At 42.4% G+C, this 25,000-nt stretch overlaps 3 protein-coding genes across 7 annotated transcripts in view; 2 read left to right on the plus strand and 1 right to left on the minus strand.

The window, feature by feature from the left end:
* The window catches only part of LOC113819013 (uncharacterized), a gene marked incomplete in the record, with an annotated part of 215,493 nt that extends 209,356 nt beyond the window's left edge, over nucleotides 1–6,137 (plus strand). The window contains 2 exon segments of the mRNA XM_070130326.1: nucleotides 21–196; nucleotides 422–6,137. Coding sequence (XP_069986427.1) covers nucleotides 21–196; nucleotides 422–3,187 — 2,942 coding nt within the window.
* Nucleotides 6,138–7,622: 1,485 nt separating this feature from the next.
* On the plus strand, nucleotides 7,623–19,824 carry LOC113819000 (uncharacterized). 5 transcript variants are annotated; one of them, XM_027371250.2, is made up of 6 exons: nucleotides 7,623–7,808; nucleotides 8,901–9,593; nucleotides 9,801–9,978; nucleotides 13,223–13,406; nucleotides 16,485–16,698; nucleotides 18,479–19,824. In XM_027371250.2, exons 1-6 carry the CDS (start codon nucleotides 7,710–7,712, stop codon nucleotides 18,626–18,628), a joined length of 1,518 nt encoding a protein of 505 aa, XP_027227051.2. In that variant the 5' UTR covers nucleotides 7,623–7,709; the 3' UTR covers nucleotides 18,629–19,824. The 5 variants fall into 5 exon arrangements, with proteins under 5 accessions (XP_027227051.2, XP_027227053.2, XP_027227054.2 ...); XM_027371252.2 differs by having other exon boundaries at nucleotides 18,482–19,824; XM_027371253.2 differs by lacking the exon at nucleotides 18,479–19,824 and adding an exon at nucleotides 17,971–18,039.
* A 2,122-nt stretch (nucleotides 19,825–21,946) lies between these two features.
* Nucleotides 21,947–25,000, minus strand: part of jhamt (juvenile hormone acid methyltransferase) — a 3,987-nt gene continuing 933 nt past the window's right edge. The window contains exons 2-5 of the mRNA XM_027371255.2: nucleotides 24,583–24,770; nucleotides 24,053–24,226; nucleotides 23,389–23,536; nucleotides 21,947–22,152 (exon numbers count right to left, since the gene is read on the minus strand). Coding sequence (XP_027227056.2) covers nucleotides 21,983–22,152; nucleotides 23,389–23,536; nucleotides 24,053–24,226; nucleotides 24,583–24,770 — 680 coding nt within the window. The 3' untranslated portion in view covers nucleotides 21,947–21,982. The remainder of the gene's footprint in view (nucleotides 22,153–23,388; nucleotides 23,537–24,052; nucleotides 24,227–24,582; nucleotides 24,771–25,000) is intronic.

A 25,000-nucleotide genomic window follows, 5' to 3' on the forward strand; every position in this document is an offset into this window, starting at 1 on the left:
ACCGCCCCTTCTCCCCCCAGAGGGCAGCGGTCACGAGGACAACGGCGCCTTCATAGTCGAGGACTCCCCCCGTCGCGGTTCGGCCCCGGCTGCCTCCACCCTCGACGAGTCCCCCTCCAGCAGGTCGGAACAGCTGATCCAGAAGTACCGGCACTCGGTGGACGTGTCGGCCGATATTCTCCGCTCCATTGAGGAGGTGGGTGCTGTGTCCTTGTTTTTAAGGGGAGGGTATTATTTTATTTGAAATATTCATTTTCCATGCTGGGGATGGCATATTTTGTAGTAATTGAAGTGTATGGGTATTTTTAAGATAGAATAATGGGTGTGTGAGTTTTATGTAGATAAAATGGGGAGAGTAAAACGCTACTTTAACAAGCGCTGTTACACGAGACTTGAACTCCTGCTTTGCTTGTCCTCGCAGGCCGAGTCCTCCCCCGAGCGAGGGAACGAGTCCGGGCGGCGCGAGAAGCGGATTTACCAGCGCACCATGACGCCCTCCAGCCTCCGCTCGGCTCTCCAGCAGCGCCTCAAGGACAACCTTCAGTCGGCTCACCTGGTGGGCACCATACGCTCTCTGGGCGACGATGCGATAGAGAAGCCAGAGGAAGAGGAAGACGAGGAGGACGAGAAGAAAGCAGAGGAGGATGAAGGGGAAGAGGAGGAGTCTCGAGGCGAGGACCAGAAGCTGCTCCCGCCGTCCATCCCGAAGCACCTCCGGAGGCCTTCCCGGGACGAAAACAAGCTCGACAAGATCGACATCGACTCGGAGAACATCGAGACGCCGCCGGTGACCAGGAGAGCCTTCAGCATGCGCAGCTTCAGGTCGCCGTCGGACTCGCGCTGGCTCAGTTCGAAGAAGGAGGAGGAGGCTGAGGACTTCGATGGCCGCAGGGCCGGTCGAAGGTTCCGCAGCCTGACCAGCGAGGACCGGCGCGCCCTGGTGGGGGAGAAGAAGGGCGCAGGAGACGGGGAGGCGGGACGGAATCGCACGAGGACAGGAGTCGACAGCTCAGAGAACGAAGGCGCGGGCAGCGAGATCGAAGAGCGCGGTTCGGCCAGGAGAACTCAGCGCTTCAAACGCTTGGCTGATCTGGCCAAGGACGGAGACAGTGAGACGGAGCAGATGCTGGCCAAGCAGAAAGAGCGATCGATGTCGATAGATGACGACGGCCTTGGAGACGGCCACTTCGAGCGCTTCTCCTCCGTCCGCAAAACGCTGAGGCACAAGAAGATGCAAGACAGACCCGAGTCCAGACTCAGCGAAGATAACGCTGAGGCTGAAGCTCGGCGCGAAGGAGAGGGCTCAAGGGCGAGCTCCGCGGGGAGGAAGTCGCACTCAACCTCCCCGGAGCGCCACGCACCTCAGGAACAGGAGGCGAGCGTAGAGAAGATCCATACCAAAGTCCAGCAGGCCGAGACCTCTGAGGTCCCGCAGGAGAGTTACGAGGACAAGGATTCGCGTCTCAAGCGGTGGCAGCGAATCAAGGATTCCAAGACAGATGAGGATCCTTCGCGAGGAAAATCCAGGGATACAGACTCTTGGAAGGACAGAATAACTCGCCGCTTCCGCTCCAATGTGGACAAGTACGACGTTCAACGAGCGATGGAGGACAGAGGCAGAGGCGCCAAGGGAGACCTCAAGCCGCCAGCGTCAGAGCGGTTGCATCGCAAGAACCAGGACAGCGTAGCTAAGGGCCTGGAGACGCGAGGGTCATTCAGGGTCACCAGTAGCGCCAGCGATTCTTCTCGCAGGGACAGACGGGACCGCACTCGCAGCGCCATCGACCCGAGCCACGTCCGCCAGGCGCTGGACAAAGAGAAGGAGAAGGATAAGAAGCGGTCCGTGTTCGGCGACTCCTCCCGCGGCGTGAGCAGGCTGTTCTCGAAGCTGGACGCGAAGGAGCCGACGGGGCTGCGGCGGGGCGAGACGCGGACGAGGTCGCTCATGGACCCCCACTCCAAGACCAGACTGCGCGGCAGCACCACCAAGGAGGTTGACGAAGGCTTCGAGGACACGGGAAGCATCAAGTCGGAAACCACGAGTCAGGGAGCATCGTCCACAGGCGACGTGCCGGATGGGTCCATCGAGAAGGTGCCAACGACGCCCTCGTCACTGAGAAGAAACCGCAACGGGCTGCGCATTGACAGCCTTCGGGGACGGCAGGAAAGCAGTCTAGGGGCTTCCAAGAAGGCGGAGAACTCGGGCTCGCGGAGTAGCCTGCGCTCTTCCCGGTCGTCCCTGACCTCGGCTGCGTCCGTGAATACGGTACGGCCGGCTAGACCACCTTCAAAGTCCCCGAGTACGACCAGCATGATCAGCAACAAGTCAGACTCGAGCAGCAGGAAGGGCAAGATGACCGACTACACCTCAGCCCTCAAGAGCCTGACCCTGAAGAGCCTGCGGATGGGCCGTGGAGGCGCGGACGACTACGAGGGCACGCAGAGCTCGCCGTGCAGCCCGAAGGGGGAGAACGCGCAGCCCAGCTTCCCCGACGACCGAACTCGATCCTCGGGGTCCCTGCACAGCTCCGGGGGCGCCACGCCCACGCGCTCGCTCTCCCGGGCTGACTCCACGCGCTCGACGGGGTCGCTCAGCAAGCAGTCGAGCGAGGGCTCCCTGCGGCGGGGCACGGCCAGCGTCACCAGGGCTGCCGCGCCCTCGGCCAACAGCAGCGCCAGAGTCAAGCGCCCGCTCGCGCCCGCTCAAGTCCGCTCGCTCACCTCCGCCGAGTCTCGCCACCGGAACATCAGCGGCTCCAACACCTCCCTGCGCAGGTCGCCGGGCTCGACGCCCACGTCCTCCGTCAAGGTGAAGCGCGGCGACTCGGGCAGCTCCAAGGAGAACCTCTCCCGCTCGAACTCCGGCAACAGCCGCGTCGGAGGGACCTCTCGCTCGACGGCGCGCTCGTCCGCCGCCTCGAGCTCCAAGCCCCTAGCCGAGCGCTCGGCCAGCTTCCGATCGTCGCCGCCGAAGCCCGAGGGAACGCAGAGCCTCCGAAGGCCCGTCGGGACGCCCGCAGGCAAACCGGCGTCCGCGAGGAAGGGCGGGAACCTCCCCGCCTTCATGCGGCCGACGACGTCCTCCTCGTCGAAGGTGAGCGCCGGAGACGCCCCCGCGCCCGTCAAGAAGGTCAAGGTCGTGTCGCGCAACCTGTCCCTGTCGTCGCCGCGCACGATGGTCAAGTGAGGCGCTGCGCCCGGGGGCGTTTAGCTTGGTAGTCTCCATTGTTCTTGCGAGCACCTACGCCCGTGACCGACATTTCCGTACATGAACAAAACGCGCACACACACACACACACACACACACACACACACACACACACACACACACACACACACACACACACACACACACACACACACACACACACACACACACAACGTATTATATTTGTTACATATATTAAAATGTGTGTGTGTGTGTGTGTGTGTGTGTGTGTGTGTGTGTGTGTGTGTGTGTGTGTGTGTGTGTGTGTGTGTGTGTGTGTGTTCGCATGCAAATCAGTATGTACCGTCATGTGAATGTCTGTTACAGGCAAGGTGTTAGGTGTCGTAACCTTCTCTGTGTTCGTCCCTTGCTCTGTAGTGCCATGGACCTGTGAACCCTTGTGCCATGTTCGTCTTAGAGAGAAACAAGTGTTGGGCTCCAAAAATATGTGACGTTTGTAAACCAGGTGCAGTTTGGACACTTACTGGCCACTGTATCCTCACGCCTTGTTCGTAAAAGATTATTTGGACAGTATTCTAGCCCACAGTTGTTCTATATCTTCTTTTCTTTTTATAGGTAGATATTAGACACGTAGAATATTTTCTAGATATTTCCCGATAATTAAGGCCCCAAAAACGGGTGATCAGCGCCGATGATTGCGCATGAAAGATAGTCTTCTGTTTGTCATGTGTTCCAGTTTCATTTTTCTTAACTCTTAATATCTTGATTTAAGATTTGATTTCAATTAGAAATTCGATGGATACCAAAACCTATGTAACTAATATTACCCCTAGTGTCAAAGTTACATTATCTGATGAGTATTCAGATGAAGTAACGAATAGTGATCGTACGGAAAAGCAACACACAGAACATTCAAAGTGCAAATGCTCTTTTATATATAGATATAAAATAAAAACAAAAGTGAAACCACATTATCACTGTAGTTAATATTAAGTCTGTTAGTTGTAAAACGTGGCTTGTCCAGTCACACATTTTCGTCTGTGATTATTTTCCCCGTGAGACGAGAGGCGTGTGTGGTCTCCTACCACTGGTTCAGACGTACTTAATATATATTGTAAAAACATGACACGGATCTTGTATTTACAGAAATTTGAAGAGTAGAGACTTCACCTAGAATATGTACATAAGGACACTGCGTTGGTGAACTGGCCTCAATATTGTTTGCATTCGTAAAATAACACAAAATCGAGAACGCTAATGTGACTGATACTGAGACCAGTTGTATTGATGTCACCGGCTTTGTTCTTTTTACCAAATGATGAACATAACAATTGGTTGTGTGATGTTTTACGAGTGCTATGCCTTGTCCAAATTAATGTATAGTATAATGTTAATTTATTGGATTAACGGCTTGCTTATTAGTTTACGCCTGTACTACCCCGAGATAACTGCTGCACTGTAACTATTGGAGACCAAGTTATTCATAGGCGCTGTTGTAACTTGGTCAAAACATGCTAGCACATCTATGTATATGTATATGTATAAATATACTATATATATATATATATATATATATATATATATATATATATATATATATATATATATATATATAAAGCATTTATTTCTTTAAATGTTTAAGCCATAGATCTTCTTAAATAAGTTTTTTTATTTGTGATTTATCCGATTTAACATTAGCTAACTTTTAATACTACACACGATTTTGTAAATATAAAACCTGTATCAGGAATCCTGTTTAGAGATTGGTTGTCTAAGAATGCGTATGTGGCTGTGCCAAGATATAGATATATAGAGAGATTATTGAATAGGAACAATATATTTTAAACGTGGAAAACTAAGATACAATTTACCTTTTAATGAAGTTAAATGGTGTTTTTTTTTTTTACATTACACACACACACACACACACACACACACACACACACACACACACACACACACACACACACACACACACACACACACACACACACACACACACACACCATATATCTCCCTGTTATAAAAAGGTGCTTCCGATTTTATATATTCAACAATCGAAGAGGCCAGGCATGTTTATATGTAAAGATGATGTATTTAAAAAAAATGAGGAAGGTTGTAACATCAATATATATATATATATATATATATATATATATATATATATATATATATATATATATATATATATAATTACACAAATTTAAAGGAGGGTTGCAGAGCTACTCTTACTTATCGTGATCACAACACGTGAACACTCATCTGGTCGCTTCTTTCACACGTCTTTTTTATCACTAGTTACTCGATTCTCCTGTACCTCCTTTTATTCGTCGTCATTTCCTATGCGTCCAGTGCTACTTCCATTCTGTATTTCTGCTCAAAAGCGAGTTACACCTTTCGAAATGAACAATGAATTTGGCATTAATTTAGATTCGAAGGCGGCGCAGAAGCCTCTCTCCCCGTTTTCTTCGGTGTATGATGTCAGGGTCGGAGTTTCACAACAAGCTAGATGGCGTGTTTGTTTGTTTTTGTTTTTTTTTCCTACATCTTATCTTCTTGTCTTATTTTCAAAATATTCGTTTCTCTCTCCTCTTGGTCAATTTGATATTTTCATCTTGTGTAAGTTATTACGGATATTCGTATTTTCTCTCTCTTATACTTTCATTGCCAAATTTGTTTCTCTTATAGTTGTGACTTAGGCCTGATTGTTGTCACTGTGACTGTGGAATCAAACCCCTTTTTTGTAAAGATATTTTATCGTATATAGGATTGACGCTTTTTTATTATACTTCAGTCTTTTTCATCTTTAAGAATCCTTTTATAGTCAGACTTAACACATGTATGTATTTATTTTGCTAAACACTAATCTTATTTATTTTTAAGTGATTAACTTTTGACTTTTTAATATATCGAAATTTATGATAACTGTATAAAATCTTTAGAACATAATAAATATTACTATGAAATATATCTTGGTTTTATTACTGATCCCTCGCATTGAAAGATTCTGCAAGAAATAAAATACAACCTAATCTATGAATCATATAAGACAATGTAGCATGATAAGAATTTATTTATTTATTCCATCAAGTTAATTCGCATTTACCAAAATATTTAGTTGTCCTGCGTCTTTGAAAACATTGAATCAACGTCACTATTATCCTATTGACATTTGTAAATAAACCGATTACAAGATTGTATGCATTTCTGAATTTGATTAAACAAGAAAATATTAACGATCGTGACTATTTTACAGAATAGGCATAAACTCAAGTTTGTTTTCATTGATATGTAAAAAAATTATTACATTTCTCGGTTATCAGAACCACTGAACAATATTTATAATAATGTACTGACAACCGAATCAAATAGTAATAACAAACAGTCAAATAACGATTGTTAATTAATAATACTAGAGACCCAGTCTAAATGAGTAATGTTAATTTCGGTGCTTAAATTAGAGCTTAGAAAATCATAAGACGCTATTTCATGTCCTCACACGCTAATGAAAACAAGGAGTAATAACATCTAGAACAACAATGGATTAAACAGGAATTTATGGTTTACCTACAAACTAATATCCATAGAAAACGGATCGTGTTTTGTTCGGACGTTAATTTTAGGACACACTAAAGTAAAATCATTAGAATATAATGGAGTGCAAGTTCGTAAGTAATCATAATTTTTATCTTTCTCACTGAACTCTTTATTTGTTGGTTATTTTCTTATCTTACTCCTGCCCTTAGTTTATCCGTCTGTAAATCTACACATATTTTCATTATAATTAGTTTATCATCTTTCTCCTTTCAGTTAAAACAACATTTACATAGGCCTACCCCACACTTTTTCCACGTCTGTCTCCAGCCTTCCATGTAACAATGCTTTTGAAAATCGCCGACTCAACAGGAACGGCCTTAATGTTGCTTGAGACGGGTTTACAAAGGCTGAAAGATAAGATAAGATAAAGATGCTGTAAGGAAAGCAAAGCAGTCGTTGATATCGAGGCTATGTGACGTAATTATTATTATTGCTTTTATTGTTATTATTGCCATTGTTATTATTATTATTATTATTATACACACAAACACACACACACACACACACACACACACACACACACACACACACACACACACACACACACATATATATATATATATATATATATATATATATATATATATATATATATATATATATATATACACACACACACCCACACACACACACACACACACACACACACACACACACACACACACACACACACACACACACACACACACACACACACACACACACACATATATATATATATGTATGTATATATGTATATCAATTCAAGCACTTCCTGCGTCATCTCCTTTCGACATGACCAGGCCTTGTACACGTCAACCATGAAAATAATCAGATAAGATAAGATAGAAAGATAAGTCGCCGAAGCCCCCGCGCCGCCGAGAGAGGAGAGCCAGACGACCGAGCGAAACGGGAAGGTGAAATATCCCGGTAAAAAAAAAATCTTCTGAAAAATCTTCTCAAAATGGTCAAGAAACTAAAGTCCGACGCGCCAGATCCACCCGGACCTTTCCACCAACAGCAGCAACAACAACTGCAACCTCAACAGCAGCAACAACAGCAGGTAAGAGTAATGTAGAAGGAGTAGAGTGACCAAGGTTGTTAGACTCAGTTTGTTCTCTTCTTCGTTTCCTTCTTATTGTCCAGCTTCTTCTTCGCCTTCTTGTTCATCTCCTTTTTCGCCTTCTGTTCATCTTCTTCTTCTTGTTCATTTCCTTGTTCGCCTTCTGTTCATCTTCTTCTTCTTGTCCATCTTCTTCTCCGCCTTCTTGTTCATTAACTTTTTCGTCTTCTGTTCATCTTCTTCTTCTTGTCCATCTTCTTCGCCTTCTTGTTCATTTCCCTTTTCGCCTTCTTCTGTTCATCTTCTTCTTCTTGTCCATCTTCATCATATTTCCGCTTCACCTCCTCTTTCTTTGTTTTCCTTTCTGTTGCTTTCTTCTTGGTCTTTCTTTTCCCATCGTCTTCCTCTTTTTTCTCCTCTTTCTCCTGCTTCTTAATTATTCTCCTCCTCTGTTTTGTTTCTTTTCAATTCCCCGCCTTCTACTTTATCTTCTAGTACACATACTTCCCCTTCTTTAGTGTTCATTTTCTCCCCTTTCATATTTGTTAATGTTTCTCTGCCTTCTTCATCCTCTTTTTCTCCCTCCTCACTTTCTTATTCTTCGTCGTCTTCTTTCTTTCTTTTCCTTTTCTCGACCTTCACCTTCCTTCCTTTCTTTTTCTCGACATTCACCTTCTTCTTCTCCTCCTCCTTATCCCCCTCTTTTTTATATTCCTTTCGCGTATGTTATAAAGGGTAATAGTGACCAAAACGTGAGCTGGGATTCATATAAAGAAGAGGCATGAAATTACCTTTGAATCAAGAGAGCGGGGCTTGAGATTTTTATTTTGTCTACACTGAGTAATTTTTTTTTATGTAAGGGAATATTCATACATAGATATGAATATATACGTATTTAAAAATCTTGTATACATATACATGTGTATGCCTGTGTTTACACGTACAATATATGTAAATATACAATTATAAACAATATTGAAGCAAATGTTTGCAAATAATGATGAAAAAATCGTCTGGCTCACTCCGGGAAAAGGGAAAGCACTCTCCTCGCCCTCTTGTCGTGTGCTAACTTTCTCCTTCATCGCTTTCCAGCAAGAGAACACTCCAAATGACTGGGTAGGAAACGAGATACTCAGCCTCATATACGGCAACCATCCCTACACGCCCCAGAATACTCCTCAACCAACTCCTCAGGCAATCCAGAGTCAGCCGCTGTGCCACCAGGTCAACCAGCCCCTCGCACAGACGCCCTCCGGCTTCCCCGCTCCCAGCCATCCTCAGACTTCTTCCGCGCCGTCTGCGGGAACGAACGCCCTGCAGGTGCACATGCAGTATGTGGCCGCAGAAGTCCCACAGCAACAGCCGTACAGCGGGCAGAACCAGTCATCGTTCCGTCCGCAGTTCCCAGGGCAACCGCTGACCAACGGAGGAACCATGAACAGCCTCGCGCAGCCTCCTTCGGGCAACAGCTGCTCTCCCGCCCAGCCCGTCTCGCGGCCTGGAGGCTCTCAGGCTCTCTTCACCCCCTTCAGCGTCGGCGGGAAGAGGCCGAGCGACTACAGCGAGCAGTACGGGGCTCCACTTAAGTGCACGGCCACCTCGCCCCTCTTTCCACAGGACCCTCAGGGCCCAGAGACGGCCCGGGAGCCCCCCGTGGCCCAGTTGTCTCAGTGCCTAGAATCGACGCGTGGGCCCCCCGTCGCCCAGTTCCCTCAGAGGAATAGAATTGAGGGGAGTCATGGCTTCAAGGTTACGTTCCCTGGGAATTCGCCCAAGTTCATCGTTGTAAGTACATTAAACATCCCTGTCCTTCAATACACGTTCTTTGTAAAATCGTGGACTTTTTTTTTTTGTTATTCATCAATTGAATATCAACATACCAAAAATAGAAAAAAAACAACCAAACTGATATTCAAAACCAAGAAGGAAATCATGTAATATAAACGAATACCCTAAAATCCCTCCCCCCTTCCCCCCCCCCCCCCACCGCAGAGCAACATAGGAGAACGACGCCACATCAATACGCTGATGAATAACTACATCACGACGATCATACACCACTCGGCCGGCCCTCGGGCTTGGCTGCGGTTCTTCATCGTGTTTTCCCGCGACTCCGAGACCGCGCAGCCCGTCTTGCCCTGCAGGAACCACCAGAATGAGAACCATCCGTGTAGGTGTTCATTTGTACTCTTGCTGTTGTTAGTAATGACGTTGTTGTTATGACTGGTATATTGTGATCATTATTACTATTTTTTAATTTCTTTTAATCATTATCGTTATTATTTTTACTGGTATATTGTTATCATTAGTACTATTTTTATTTCTTTTAATAATTACCGTCATTATTTTACTGGTGTATTGTTATTATTACTATTTTTATTTCTTTTAATCATTATCGTAATTATTTTTATTGATATATTATCATTAGTGCTATTTTTATTTTAAAAAAATCATTATCGTTATTATTTTTACTGATATATTGTTATCATTAGTACTATTTTTATTTATTTTAATCATTATCGTCATTATTTTTACTGATATATTGTTATCATCAATACTATTTTTTAAAATCATTATCGTCATTATTTTTACTGATATATTGTTATCATTAGTACTATTTTTATTTCTTTTAATCATTATCGTCATTATTTTTACTATATTGTTATCATTAGTACTATTTTTATTTTTAATCATTATCGTCCTTATCTTTATTGATATATTGTTATCATCAATACTATTTTTATTTTTTAAAATCATTATCGTCATTATTTTTATCATTATCCTCATTGTTTGTATTGTTATCATTATGATTATTAATATTATTCTCATTGTTCTCATTATCATCAATATTTTCATTATCATCGTTATTATCACTATTTTTATCATCATTGTTATTATCAATATTACTATTGATGTTATTATTATCAATATCATAATAATGATAATAATAATGATGGTAACAACTACAACAATAATAATGAAATTATTATTATTGTTATTATTATTATCATTATAATTATTATAATTATTATTATCATAATAATAATAATAATAATAATGATTATCATTATTATTATTATTATTATTATTATTATTATTATTGTTATTATTATTATTATTATTATTATTATTATTATTATTATTATTATTATCATTACTGATAGCATCAATCATGTCATCATTGTTATTATTATCATCATTATTGTTATTAATGATAATAATAATAATAATAATATCATTATTATTATTATTGACATAATTATTATTATTACTATCATCATTATCATAATGATGATTATGATAATAAATATCATTGCCATTGTTATTGTTATTGTTATTATTGCTATTGTCATTGTTATTGTTGTTGTTATTATTATCATTGTTATTAGTGTTGTTATATTTGTTATTGTTAATATTATTGTTGTTAGTGTTGTTGTCGTTATTGATATTGCTGTTGTTGTTGTTATTGCTTTTTATCATTATTGTTATTATTAATTATTATTATTATCATCATCATTATTATTATCATTATTATCATCATTACTATTACTACTACTTACCCGAGATGTGTCTTAACCTTACTTAGATGCCATTAAATTTTGCTGATCTGGGTCATAATTCGGAGCCAAAAAGTTCTTAGGGATAACTATTATTATCTTTACCTTTCTTACCTTCGCCAAGGAGAGTATGATTACGGACGTCACCAATATACTTGATGAAGTGGTGATTTTAATGTAATTCCTCGTGTGAATACCTTTATTGCGAGGGTATGTGGTTCCTGAGTGCTTCTAGTTATTGTTATTATTATCATTATTATCATCATTATTATGGTTATTATCATTATCGATATAATTTCTCTGGTGGGCACACTGAGCTGCGAACCCGGACTCCTCGTAGAAAATCTTATCAGAAGCCCTCCCTCCCTTTCGTCTCCCCCCCCCCCTATTGCCCTGTCCTTGTCTCTATCTTCCCATATCGTTTCTGCTGTTGTTTTAGACAAAACTAAGAAGTACGCAATCACACCCGCACACTCACTCATTCTCTCCCCCACTTTCTCTCTCTCGCACACATACACTCTCTCTCCCCCTCCCTTACACACATTCTCTCTCGCTCACTCACTCATACACAAACACACACACACTCTCACTCACTCCCTCACTCTCACACACACACACACACACACCCACACCCACACCCACACACACACACATGCAAATAAATATACGCATATATAAGCCTGCATACTCTATTTGCCAATTTATCTGTTTATTGTATCTGTCTAAAGGAATGTCAGACTACCCAACCGCGGTTTTCACACTGCGAAAAGAACCATCGGCTTCGTCCAGTAGAATCGCGGCATCAAAACAAAGAGCAGAAACTCGCTGTGGATCCCGCAATCTTCTCCCCAACTCTTGTTATTCTTTCGTGTTTTCGGAGTTCTAACCTTTTCTAAGAGCGAGTAAATTGCCTCAGAATTTCACATTTCGAATATACACGGGATCTGCGGATTCCACTTGAAGTTGACGGCTACGGGTTTGTTTATATTCGTCAGTCAAATGAGAATCCATGGTCAGTGCTTTTGTTTTTACTTTTTTCGTATATTTGCTTAGATTTAAATGCAAATCTTGATGTAAATCTAAACATGAATAATTAAGAAATAATAATATTAATGCTTTGAAATGAAAATATATGTATACAATGCGAAGTTTTTCCATTCGTCCATCAATGCACGAGTGGGTATCCGCCGCATTGAAATGTGGGCGAAAGTCCAGAAGATTGTCCCTCGATGGGCAAATTTTGTTAAAAATCGCTGTATTTCAAGAATTGATGGGTAGTCTGACCGTACCTTTACACTCTCCCTTTCCTATTTTCTTTAACTCTTTTATCTTCTTTTAATTCACCCCTTTCTCTTCCTTATATTCATCAGTCATCCTTTAATCCCCCTCCGTTCTCTCCTTCAACCCTTCTCTCTTCCCCATTCCGTATACCTTCATCTTTCGCCTTTTCTCATCCTTCAGGTGGCGAACGCATTTCCTTCCTTTTCTCATTTTCTCGCTTTTATCACTTCCCCTGCTTTGCCCTCCCCCAAAACACACGTCGAAAGTGAGAATCTAGGAGTTCAATCTGTTCCCTTCGGCTGTGATACCAGTCTACCTCCTCTTTCTCTTTGCCTCCATTTCTTCTTCCTCAGATCACGTGTTACAAATGTCTACGGAGCGAAGAGTTCAATCTATTCCCACCCCCTTCCATGATCATTTCGTTTCTCTTCCTCCTTGCCTCGATTTCTCCATCCTTCTTCCTCAGACCACATGCGCCTGGGAAGTGACGGCAAATTTCAGAGTTCAGTCTGCTCCCTTCGGCCAGTCTACCTCCTCTTCCTCCTTACCTCCTCTCCTCCATTCTTCCCCCTTTAGACCACATGCTGGAAGTGTCTGCAGGAAACGACGAGGCCAGGTGGGACTACGACTTCCACCCCTCCGTCATGGTTCGCCCGGCACCCGCTTCGCCGGGAGTGTACAACGTGCAGCTGAGGTTTCTTTGCCGCAACTCCTGCCTGACGCGGAAGGACCTCATGCTGATCTGCCAGCTGGAAAGAGAGTAAGGGAAGGCGTTGATGAGTGAATGAGGATGGTGGATGAGGGTGTGGAGAATGTTGGCTCTGAGAATGGTAATGGTATTAGTGATGATGAGCATTATGGAAGCAATAGTAATGATAAGTATGTTATCATCATCAATATATTGACTTACTACTTCTACCATTTCTATTACCACTACTAACTACTACTCCCACTACTACTACTACTGCTTCTACCCCAACTACTGCTTCTACTCCCACTATTGCTCCTCCACCTCCTCCTCCTACTCCTGCTACTCCCGCTACTGCTTCTATTACTACTCCTACTACTACCCCTACTCCTAATACTACTCCTTCTACCACTCCTACTCCTCCCACTACTTTTCCACTCCCACTCCTACTACTGCTTCTACTCCTACTATTACTCTCATTATTGCTCCTCCTACTACTGCCCCTACTCCTAATGCTACTCCCACTACTGCTCCTCCTCTTCCTTCTACTACTACTACTACTTCTACTCCAACTTCTACTACTCCTACTACTATACCTACTAATACTGCTACTCCTCTCACTACTGCTCCTCCTCCTACTACTCCCACAACTGCTCCTACTACTTCTACTACTCATACTATTGCTCTTATTCCTACTACTACTATTACTCCCACTCCTCTTACTCCTACTACTACTACTCCTACTCCTTGTTATCGTTATTGTCATTATCATCATCACCGTCCTCACCATAATCATCATCATTATGATCTTTGTCATTATGACTATCATTACTTTTACTACTACTGTTGGTACTGCTCTTATCAATGTTAAATTTATAATTATTATCATTGCTATTCCTATCATCATTGTCATTATTATAATTACAATTATTATGATTATGATTATCATTGTAATTTTAATCATTATCATTATTATTACTATTGTCATTATTATTATTATTATTATGCCTTTTATTTTCCATCAATATTATTACTACGGTTATTATTTTTCAGTTATTATTATCATTATCATTATTATTACTATTATCTTTCTCATTATCATGACCATCATCATCATCATTACTTACATCATACTTACTTTCATTCCTGACAATAACAGTGGTACATGTAACAATGACAATAACAGCAAAAAAAAAAAAAAAAAAAAAAAAAAAAAAAAAAAAAAATAATAATAATAAAGCTCAGATATCAGGTTTCTCTAATAATCAATAAATATGGCGCACCTTGTTATCATATCTCTCTTATCTGTGGCTATGACTCATGAGAACCCAGGGCAGGAAAGTGTGGTAATCGATGGAACCGCAGCCGTTTCATGTGCAGTGAGGAATCAATGTAGTATTTGCATATAAAATCCCTTGTGGGTATTGTGTATTTCTCTGGATTTGTTTTACTGTATTATTATTATTATTGTTGTTGTTGTTATTATTATTATTACTATTATTTTATTGTTATTATTATCTTTATCATTATTGTTATTTATTATTATTATTATTGTTATCATCATCATCCTTATATTATCATTGCCATTATTATTTTTTTATTTATCATTTTTGTTGTTATTGTTGTTACCAGAAGTCCAGTGGCTAATCATTACTTTAGGTCCCAACATATACATATATATATATATATATATATATATATATATATATATATATATATGTGTGTGTGTGTGTGTGTGTGTGTGTGTGTGTGTGTGTGTGTGTGTGTGTGTGTGTGTGTGTGTATAACTGATAGCGTTTGAGAAAACGTTAGGTTTATATAAATGTGCCCACTATAATATAAATATAAAACAAACTTTCACATTTAGGCTCGTTTCACATATGCAATGTATATTTCAGAACATAAATAACAGGCTTGGTAATAGAATTTAAGACATTATATCATAGCAGGGTTTCACACTGGCTGATATGAATATTTTGATTGACTATCGGCCGGTTTGTTAAAATTGTGCCAGGCCCGAACCCAGTGAATATTCGTATAAACAGACATCTATATACACAGAAGTAAATGCAAATCTATCGATCTATCAAAAGAATATACATTTATTTTTTTTTGTCTGCACGGTAGATGTGTGTGTCTAGACTGATAGATATACATTTATTTGTGTATGTGCGTGTCTGTATCATGAGAGTCTATTAGGTCGGGCCTGGTACAATTTTAACAAACTGGCCGTATACTCAGTTTAAATTCTGAACAGTGGGTTTCTTGGTTATACCATTTTCACGGCTGGAATGTATGTGGTACTTAAAAATATACACACGTGAACTAATTTAGAATCAGCAAATAATAATAATAATGATAATAATAATATATGATAATGATAATAATAATAACAAATAGGTAAAATTATGATAAAGAAATCCACATACACATACGAAACATTCGAAGAATAATCTACGAAAATGAAAACGTTTCTTGCCTTCATCTCTACAAAGTGATCAGTAACTTTAGTTAAGTTCTCAGCGGATTTCATATTGAGAATTTCTTGTGCGAATAATTTTGGATCTATATAGTTCCTCACATATTTTGTTACTTTTCGTATGCAAGTCTAATTCTTCTGCAAGAATTAATTGCATTTGCACATCGCTGTCTGTCTTGGTCATGGCACTCATGTCTGCATTACCTTGGGTCTTCATGTTCACAAGGAAATCACTTTCATCCTTAAGTTCCTGTGAAAGTTAGTACTTCTCGTGAATTGGGGCGAATAGGGATAATTACGTTCATTCTGCCATCAAGGATCTGTGTCGGCGTAAGTAAATCCCTTATGAAGAAGGATTGCAAAGCAGGTCACTCATGTCTGTCATCTGCAAGAGTTCCGTTCAAGGTCGCGTCTTAGAGTGGTTATTTGTAGTCTCTCTTCTTCAGGAGGAATAGCCCGGGAGGCGGTCCTAAGGGGTTGCGGACCAGGTCTGACCCCCTGGCCCGTTGTCCTGAAGGGACCAAAACCCCGTAATGATCTATATTAATCTACAGCAATAATTATAAAAGAATGTAAGGCTACAGACAAATCAAATATACTTTTTCTCGGAACGGTATCCTAAAACATGTTCAAAACATACTTTGATTCGAACTAACCCAAGGTTCTGCCAGCAGTGGCGTGGTTGAGGGGCGCGAGGTCCTGGATGTCAAGGTGAGCGCGTGCCCTCGCCGAGACGTCCCCAAGTCTTCGGGTAACCCGCCGCCGCCCAAGATGCCCCGCGAAGACCGCAACCAGGGGAGTCACCAAGAGGGCTGCCTTGGCTTGGGAGAGAGCATGGACGCTGTTCCCGTTCCTGCTCTGCCGGCGTCTGCTAACGTGTTGGAGGTTGGTTGGAACCTTCTCCCTCTCTCTCTCTCTCTCTGTGATGATTTTTAGGTATATCTCTCTGTCTCTCTCTATCTCTCTTCTGCTCCCTTCTGCGACTAGTTTTTAAGCTTTGAATTTATTTACCACTCCCCTCTTCTCTCTCTCTTTTCTTTATTCCTTCAAATCCTATTCTTTTTACTCTTTCGTTGTCTCTCTTACTCTCCCACTTTCCCTTCCTCTAGACCAGTGGTTCCCAACCTTTTTTACACCCGCACCCCTAAGAGAATTTTACTGTATCCTCGTATTCCTTTAAATTTGTAACATATTTAAATCCTACAAAAGATAATCACTTGCTCGAAATATCTACATGTAAAATTCAAAGAACAAACTTTAAAAGGTTTGTATTAATGAATTTTCACATTTTCATGCCAATGGCTCTTTTCTTCCTGTTTCTTGATTATGAGTAAGAAATATATTAATTACTTGTCTTCAAGATGGACATTTCTCGCACCCCTTGGAATGCTATCTCTAGACCCCTCCTCGCTCCACTCTCTCCACTTCCCCAGTCCTCTCTCTCTCTCCTTTCTTTCCATCCACTTCACCTCCTATCCTTTCCATCTTTCTCCCTCACCGTCCCCCATCGCTGTCTCCTGTCCTCCTCCCTCTCTCACCACCCTCCCCTCCTACTCTTCCCCCCTCCTCCCAGTCGCCCTTCGTCTAATTCTCTCCTCTCTTCCCACTTTCCCCATCCCCTCCCACCTCATTCCAAACCCTTCTTCCCTCCCCTCCCCTTCCTCTGTCTCCCTCTTCCTCCCCCCATATATATATATATATCTCCCTCTTTCTTTTCCTCCCTCCCGTCCTTGTAATTTACCTTCTCCCCTCTTCTTCTGCTTTCCTTCTTCCACTACCCTTTTACTGCTCTCTCTCTCTCTCTTCCCTCCTCCTATTCACTCTCCCTATTATGCCTCAAGCAGAGCAGAACCCAAAGACATTTTCTCCCCTGCAAAGTCTCGTACTCACAAGTTGCAAGTGAAGAGTTGCGGTAACTGCAACTATAATGCTATTCAAGCACAGCGATCAACAGCCTACACTTCATCGTATCTCAAGGATGGTTCTCAAAGGCATCTGACTCCCTCCCTCTCAACATGTGATCATAAAAACTGGATGAAAAGGGATTCTCTCTCCCTTCCCGCTCTCACTCCCTCACTCCCATCTCTCTATCTTTCTCCCTTTCCTTGACCTCTTAATCTCATGGACCTTAATGGGCTTCCTGTACCTTTCTTCCAGCAGGCGTTCAGTCAAGCTCTCTTTCTCCCTTTCCTTGACCTCTTAATCTCATGAACCTTAATGGGCTTCCTTTCTTTCTTCCAGCAGGCGTTCAGTCAAGCTCTCTTTCTCCCTTTCCTTGACCTCTTAATCTCATGAACCTTAATGGGCTTCCTTTCTTTCTTCCAGCAGGCGTTCAGTCAAGCTCTCTTTCTCCCTTTCCTTGACCTCTTAATCTCATGAACCTTAATGGGCTTCCTGTACCTTTATTCCAGCAGGCGTTCAGTCAAGCTCTCTTTCTCCCTTTCCTTGACCTCTTAATCTCATGAACCTTAATGGGCTTCCTTTCTTTCTTCCAGCAGGCGTTCAGTCAAGCTCTCTTTCTCCCTTTCCTTGACCTCTTAATCTCATGAACCTTAATGGGCTTCCTTTCTTTCTTCCAGCAGGCGTTCAGTCAAGCTCTCTTTCTCCCTTTCCTTGACCTCTTAATCTCATGAACCTTAATGGGCTTCCTGTACCTTTATTCCAGCAGGCGTTCAGTCAAGCTCAGGACTTCGGGATTCACTCTGCTCGCTTGCACTATATCGGGCAGCGCTTCAGGGAGCTCCATCCCGAGGAGTACGAAGACGTGGAGAGGCAGTTCAACGATCTCTGGGACTCCAGACTGAAAAAGTATTGAGTGCAGAGTGGCCAGCGTGTTCTGGTTGTAGATCCGGGTCGAGTTTTAGGGTTGCCTCGGTGTTGGACTCTGGCGAACATTTGTGTCTGCGTCTGTCAAATCTAGACTGTATAATTCTCTCTTCTTAATACACTTCCACCCTCTGCCACACACACGCACACATATATGATATATTTGTGTATGCGTGTGTGTACGTATGTAAGTGTATATGCATTGCAACCCAAAGTAATTGATAGTTTTTAATACCTGCACCAATGCTGAAGAACACCTGTTGATTGGTGTTACCTGTGACCTTATTACCTTCGCCAAGGTTATGTTCTTGTAGCGTTGGTTAGTTTGTGCGTTTGTTAGTTGGTAAGCCGGATAACAGATTTTTAAGAAAGTTTTTTACCTCTTAGCCCTCCTAAGATGTCAATAAATTTCAAGTGTGAATATCTTTATTGCATCAGTGACACTATTGTCTTGGCGGAAGTATGGGCTCCCTGAGTGCTTCTAGTTAGTCAGTGTTTCCATACTTATTATATATTACCACTGTAATTCATTGCCTTTACATTTCTTTTGTTCGCTCGGAAGTACAAGTCTTCACGCCTTGATGTTGCCTACACACCTGGCCAGGTATTGGCGGCTCAAAAGTCATCCATGGAAGGGGTTAAGCCAGGTGAAGCTTAAACACAGAGAGCCAAGGGTTTTGTCCCTTCCTCCTGCCCCGCCGCTTGGAGACAAGTGACATGACAAAATGCTGTAGTGGAGACGCTTGCCTGGGTGACAATATGACAGACTGCTGCAATGGAGACGCTTGCCTGGGTGACAACATGACACACTGCTCCAATGGAGACGCGACTGTGTCCTCCACTCTACATTCCGATAGGCAGCTCATTGAGGGCTCCAGAATGTTGGATGTCACCCAAACGTGACAATTTACAGAGTGATCTATAATTGTATGCATTAATGTACTAGTAAAATGGATACACCAAGATTGTATTGTAGATTAGATGATGGACGTTGACTGCATAACTTATATGACAGTCATTCATGTATTTACACTATTGCTGTAAGATTGATAATGAGATAAGGATTCTTCATTCAGAAAAAAATCTACACTCGTGAATGATGATTCTCGTGTATCCACATATATTGTCATTATCATTATTGTTATTGTACTGTTATTATTGTCATTATAAGAATGATACTGATTGTTACTGCTACTTATACCCCTATCATTACCATCATAATCATCCATTACATAGCCATTATTACTCCAGTATGTTTATAATAAAAATTACAAAAAAAAAGGAATTTGTTTGAGCATTGCACGATGCTGTTACTGCTAAAAGGTTGTTATCATCATCATCATTATTGTTGTCATTATTATTATTATTATTATCATTATCACCATCATCATCATTATCATCATCATCATTTCTAATAATGACAACGATCACAATAGATCTCGTTATATTATTATTTCAAGCCATGAAAACGTTGACAGAGACAGAGACAGAGATGAAAAGAGAGAGAGTGAGTGAGAGAGAGAGAGGATGGTAAGAAGAAAGAGAGGAAGAGATGAAGAAGTTATTATCTATATATATTATATATTTATATTTATATATATATATTATATCTTATATCATATATTAAGATATAAGATATAAGCAACGATAATCATAAGAATAATGGGTTACAATATGATATTTGTCTTCTCGAATTCAAGAACGTAACAAAACAAAGAATTCTTAATTGACAGACGGTGATAAAGTCATATATATTGACATTTAATCTTACATTGAATTTAACGAGAATAGGAAAAATGCACAGTTCATATATAAAACCACTGATATCGCTATGCAGAAGAGAAAAAAAATGTACTTTTAAACAAACATGAAAAAAATGAAACCAATAATATTACTATATAAAACGAGGAGAGAGAAAAAAAAACAATTATAAAAAAAGGAATCAATTAAAACTCTCATTGTGATTCTGTTTTAATAACTTAAATGCAAAGCGTACATGATCAAGGGCATGACAAAGCATCATAATTCACTTATAAGCATCTACAATTCATTCATTTTGAGTATCATATGTCACTAAAAAGCACAGTGAGTAAACTATTTATAGATAGGGAAAAGAGCTGGAATTTCTTGAGCAAGAAAATCAGCTCCATGGTTTTATGAATGCTCGCAATACAGATTATGACTATATATAACAATATATATATGTATGTGCTTGTATATATATATAAATATACATATACATATATACACATATATATGTTTATGCACGTATATAAATGCATATGTATGTATCTAATCTCTTCCTTCTCTTTACTCCGTCTTCTTGTTCGACGTTCACTTCCCTTTCCCTCCTTCTCTGTTATCTCCTTTCCACTATTGCAATCGTCTTTCTTCTATTCCCTTCCTCTTTTTTCTTTCCTTGTGTGATGCTCTTGGTTTCTGTTTTTCTCTCTCTCCTTTCCTTTTCCTTTATCTCTCTTTTCTGTCCTCTCTTTATTTTTCTTTTTTCTGTCTGTTCTCATTCGGGACTGTCTTCTTCCTTATTTCACTGTCCTTTCTATTAACTATCGCTTCTTCCTTTCTCTTCCATCCACTTTTTCATCTTCTTCATCTCTCCCTCTTCCTCCTACCATCCTCTTTCTCTCTGTCTCCCTCTCTCTCTCTCTTTCTCTCTCTGTCTCTCTCTCTCTCTCTATCCCTCCCTGTCTCTGTCCCTGTCTCTCTCTCTCCCTCTCTCTCTCTCTCTCTCTCTCTCTCTCTCTCTCTCTCTCTCTCTCTCTCTCTCTCTCTCTCTCTCTCTCTCTCTCTCTCACTCTCTCACTCTCTCACTCTCTCTCTCTCTCTCTCTCCTTCCTCTCGCAGCCGCTTCTCTTGCCTTCTTTTATTATTGTCAATCCCAACTATTCTCTCTTACTCACAAGTAGAAGGGCGACTGTACCTGGCCACCGTCATGTCGTCCTTCTGTTGTGCTGTCGTCGACTTTCTCTCCCTCTCTCTCTCTCTCTTTCTTTCTCTCTCTCTGTCTCTCTCTATCTATCTATCTGTCTCTCTCTCTCACTCACTGTCTATCTATCTATCTATATCTCCCTCTCTCTCTTTCTCTCCCTTTCTCTCTCTCTCTCTCTCTCTCTCTCTCTCTCTCTCTCTCTCTCTCTCTCTCTCTCTCTCTCTCTCTCTCTCTCTCTCTCTCTTTCTCTCTCTCTCTCCCTCCCTCTCTCTCTCTTACTCTCCCTCCCTCCCTCCCTCCCTCCCTCCCTCCCTCCCTCTTTCTCTTTCTCTCTCTCTCTCCCTCTCTCCCTCCCCCCCCTCTCTCTCTCCCTCCCTCCCTCTCTCCCTCTCTCTCTCACTCCGGGCGAAGGAGGTGAGCGATCATGAGGTTGTACCTGGCCACCGTCTTCCCGTCTTCCTGCTTCGTCTTGAGCTTGGCGAGTTCGCTGAGGCAGTCCATGAGGAAGGCGTCTTGCTTCTCCGTCGGAATGCGCTTCAGAAAGGGGTTCACGGCTTTGATGGCGTCTGGAGGAGGGGCGGAGGGAGGGGTTAGTGGTGGAGGTGGTTGTGGGTGTGGTTGTGGGAAGGGCGATGGTGTGGACGGTGGGGGTGTGGTTGTGGGAAGGGCGATGGTGCAGATGGTGGAGGTGGTTGTGGGAAGGGCGATGGTGCAGATGGTGGGGGTGGTTGTGGGAAGGGCGATGGTGCAATGGTGGAGGTGGTTGTGGGAAGGGCGATGCTGCAGATGGTGGAGGTGGTTGTGGGAAGGGCGATGGTGCAGATGGTGGGGGTGGTTGTGGGAAGGGCGATGGGGCAGATGGTGGGTGTGGTTGTGGGAAGGGGGATGGTGCAGATGGTGGAGGTGGTTGTGGGAAGGGCGATGGGGCAGATGGTGGGTGTGGTTGTGGGAAGGGCGATGGTGCAGATGGTGGGTGTGGTTGTGGGAAGGGCGATGGTGCAGATGGTGGGTGTGGTTGTGTGTGTGGTTGTGGGAAGGGGGGTGGTGCAGATGGTGCGTATAGTTGTGGGTGTGGTTGTGGGAAGGGCGATGGTGAGGACGGGTGATGGTGTGGACGGGTGGGTGTGGTTGTGGGAAGGGCGATGGTGCAGATGGTGGGTGTGGTTGTGGGTGTGGTTGTGGGAAGGGCGATGGTGCAGACGGTGGGTGTGGTTGAAGTCAGTACGCGACTATGGTGAAGATGATAGTGGTTGTGAGGAGTACGTAGTGAAAGTGATGGTTCTAGGGAAAGGATTGGTTGTTGTGATGACTATTGTGGTGAAAAAGAAAGTAGGTGTGGTGACTGTGGTTAAGTGTAGTGGTGGTGATTGCACATTAAGATAATAAGCTTACCAATATTTAAAAAAAAAAATATATATATATATATATACAATAAACAACAGAGGAGGAGACAAATGGTAACAACGATCCAATGCAACAAAACAAAAAGAAATAGACAAACAAACAAACAAATGGACGCAAACAAGGAACATGAACCAAACAAGGAGAAGAAATGCACAAACAAACAAAGAAATGAACGCAAACAAAGAGAAGAAACAAACAAACAAACAAATGAACGCAAACAAGGAAAATAAACCAAACAAGTAGAAGAAACAAACAATCAAACAAGCAAACGAACTCAAACAAGGAAAATGAACCAAACAAGAATAAGAAACACAAACAAACAAACAAACAAATGAACTCAAACAAAGAAAACCAACCAACCAAACAAGACAAGAAAACCACCGCAAACAGAAACCTACTCCTCAGGTAATTGATGTTCTCGAAGACGAACTCGAAGGGCGGAGCTTCGCAGGAGATGACCTCGAACCCGGCTTCTTCGGCCACGTCAGCCATGCTCTGGGCGGGGTCGCTCTTGTGCTGGAAGGCGGGGATGAAGTTGCTCACGTCCTGGGGGGAGGGGGGAGGGAGGGGCGAGGGAGGGGGGGTTATTGTGGTGAGTAGTGTTGAGTGGCGTGGTATGACGGTGGTGTTACACGCACGCGCACACACACTCACACATACAAACACGCACACACACACGCGCACACACACATACACGCGCGCGCGCGCACACACACGAACACATACAAACACACACACACACATACACACGAACACAGACACACACACACACACGCACACACACGCACACGCACATATACACACACACACACACACACACAAACACACACACACACACACACACACACACATATATATATATATATATATATATATATATATATATATATATATATATATATATATATATATATATATATATATATATACACACAAACACACACAAATATATGCACTAAAATACGTACACAAACATTCATATGAACAAAATCCTGCTCTTAATGTCTATGCGATGAAGAGAGATGAAACGAGACACGCCAACAGAAGCGAAGGGAGAGGCACCTGCATGTACTGATTCCACTCGATCTTCTCGCTCATGTTCTGGTACATGGAGAAGAGCGGGTTGTGGGCGAGGAAGACCAGGAGAGCCTCGCCTCCGGGCTGCAGGAGCTGGTAGATGTTGTTGAGGCAGCGGGGCTGGTCCTTGACCCAGTGCAGGCAGTAGAACGAGAATACCTGAAGGGGATGAAGGTGGTTTAGAAAGGGAATGCGACCAATAAACGAAAAAGGATTGCAGAATTATAAAATGGTCGAGAGCTAACAGTGCTATCCACCACTCTGCTTCTCTTTAGATATATAAAATGTATACACATACCTTCATACATACTACATGCATATATACATACTTATATGTATAAATATATATATATATATGTGCGTGTGCGTGAGTATTTATGAATGTATGTATTTATCAAAATCATTCCTAAAAGACGAAAAAGAAAATGGAAGCGAAATGAAAACCGCGAGACCAAAACACAACACCGGCCAACAGCGCGGCATAAGCCCCCAGCCGCCCGACGACCCAAGCCCACCTTGGAGAACCCGTCGGGGAAGACCTGTCGCGGCTGGACGGTCTTTTCGATGTCGAGCTGACGGAAGGCGAGGGTGTTATGCTGGAAGGTCTTGGACGCGAAGCTCACCATTTCCTGCGAGATGTCCACGCCGGTTACCTGCTCGACGCGAGGCAGCAGGGGCATCAGCAGGTTCCTCGTGACGTCACCTGGAGTAGAGGTCATCAGGTATTTGCTGAATGAAGTGAATATTAAGGAAGGGCTGAGGGATTGTGATTGTCATGGAATATTTTATGGGGACAGTGGGTGGGTGTGCTTGCAGGTGTGCTTGTTTTGTCTAAGGAGATGGGGTTGTATGTATACGTATGAGTGAATGCAAGTCTGCTTTTTCCTTCTCTGCGAGTGCGAATGCGCCTGTGTTCAATATGTGTACTTCAAT

Source organism: Penaeus vannamei, chromosome 15 (genome assembly GCF_042767895.1).
Source record: "Penaeus vannamei isolate JL-2024 chromosome 15, ASM4276789v1, whole genome shotgun sequence".
NCBI classification, from domain to species: Eukaryota; Metazoa; Arthropoda; class Malacostraca; order Decapoda; family Penaeidae; genus Penaeus; species Penaeus vannamei.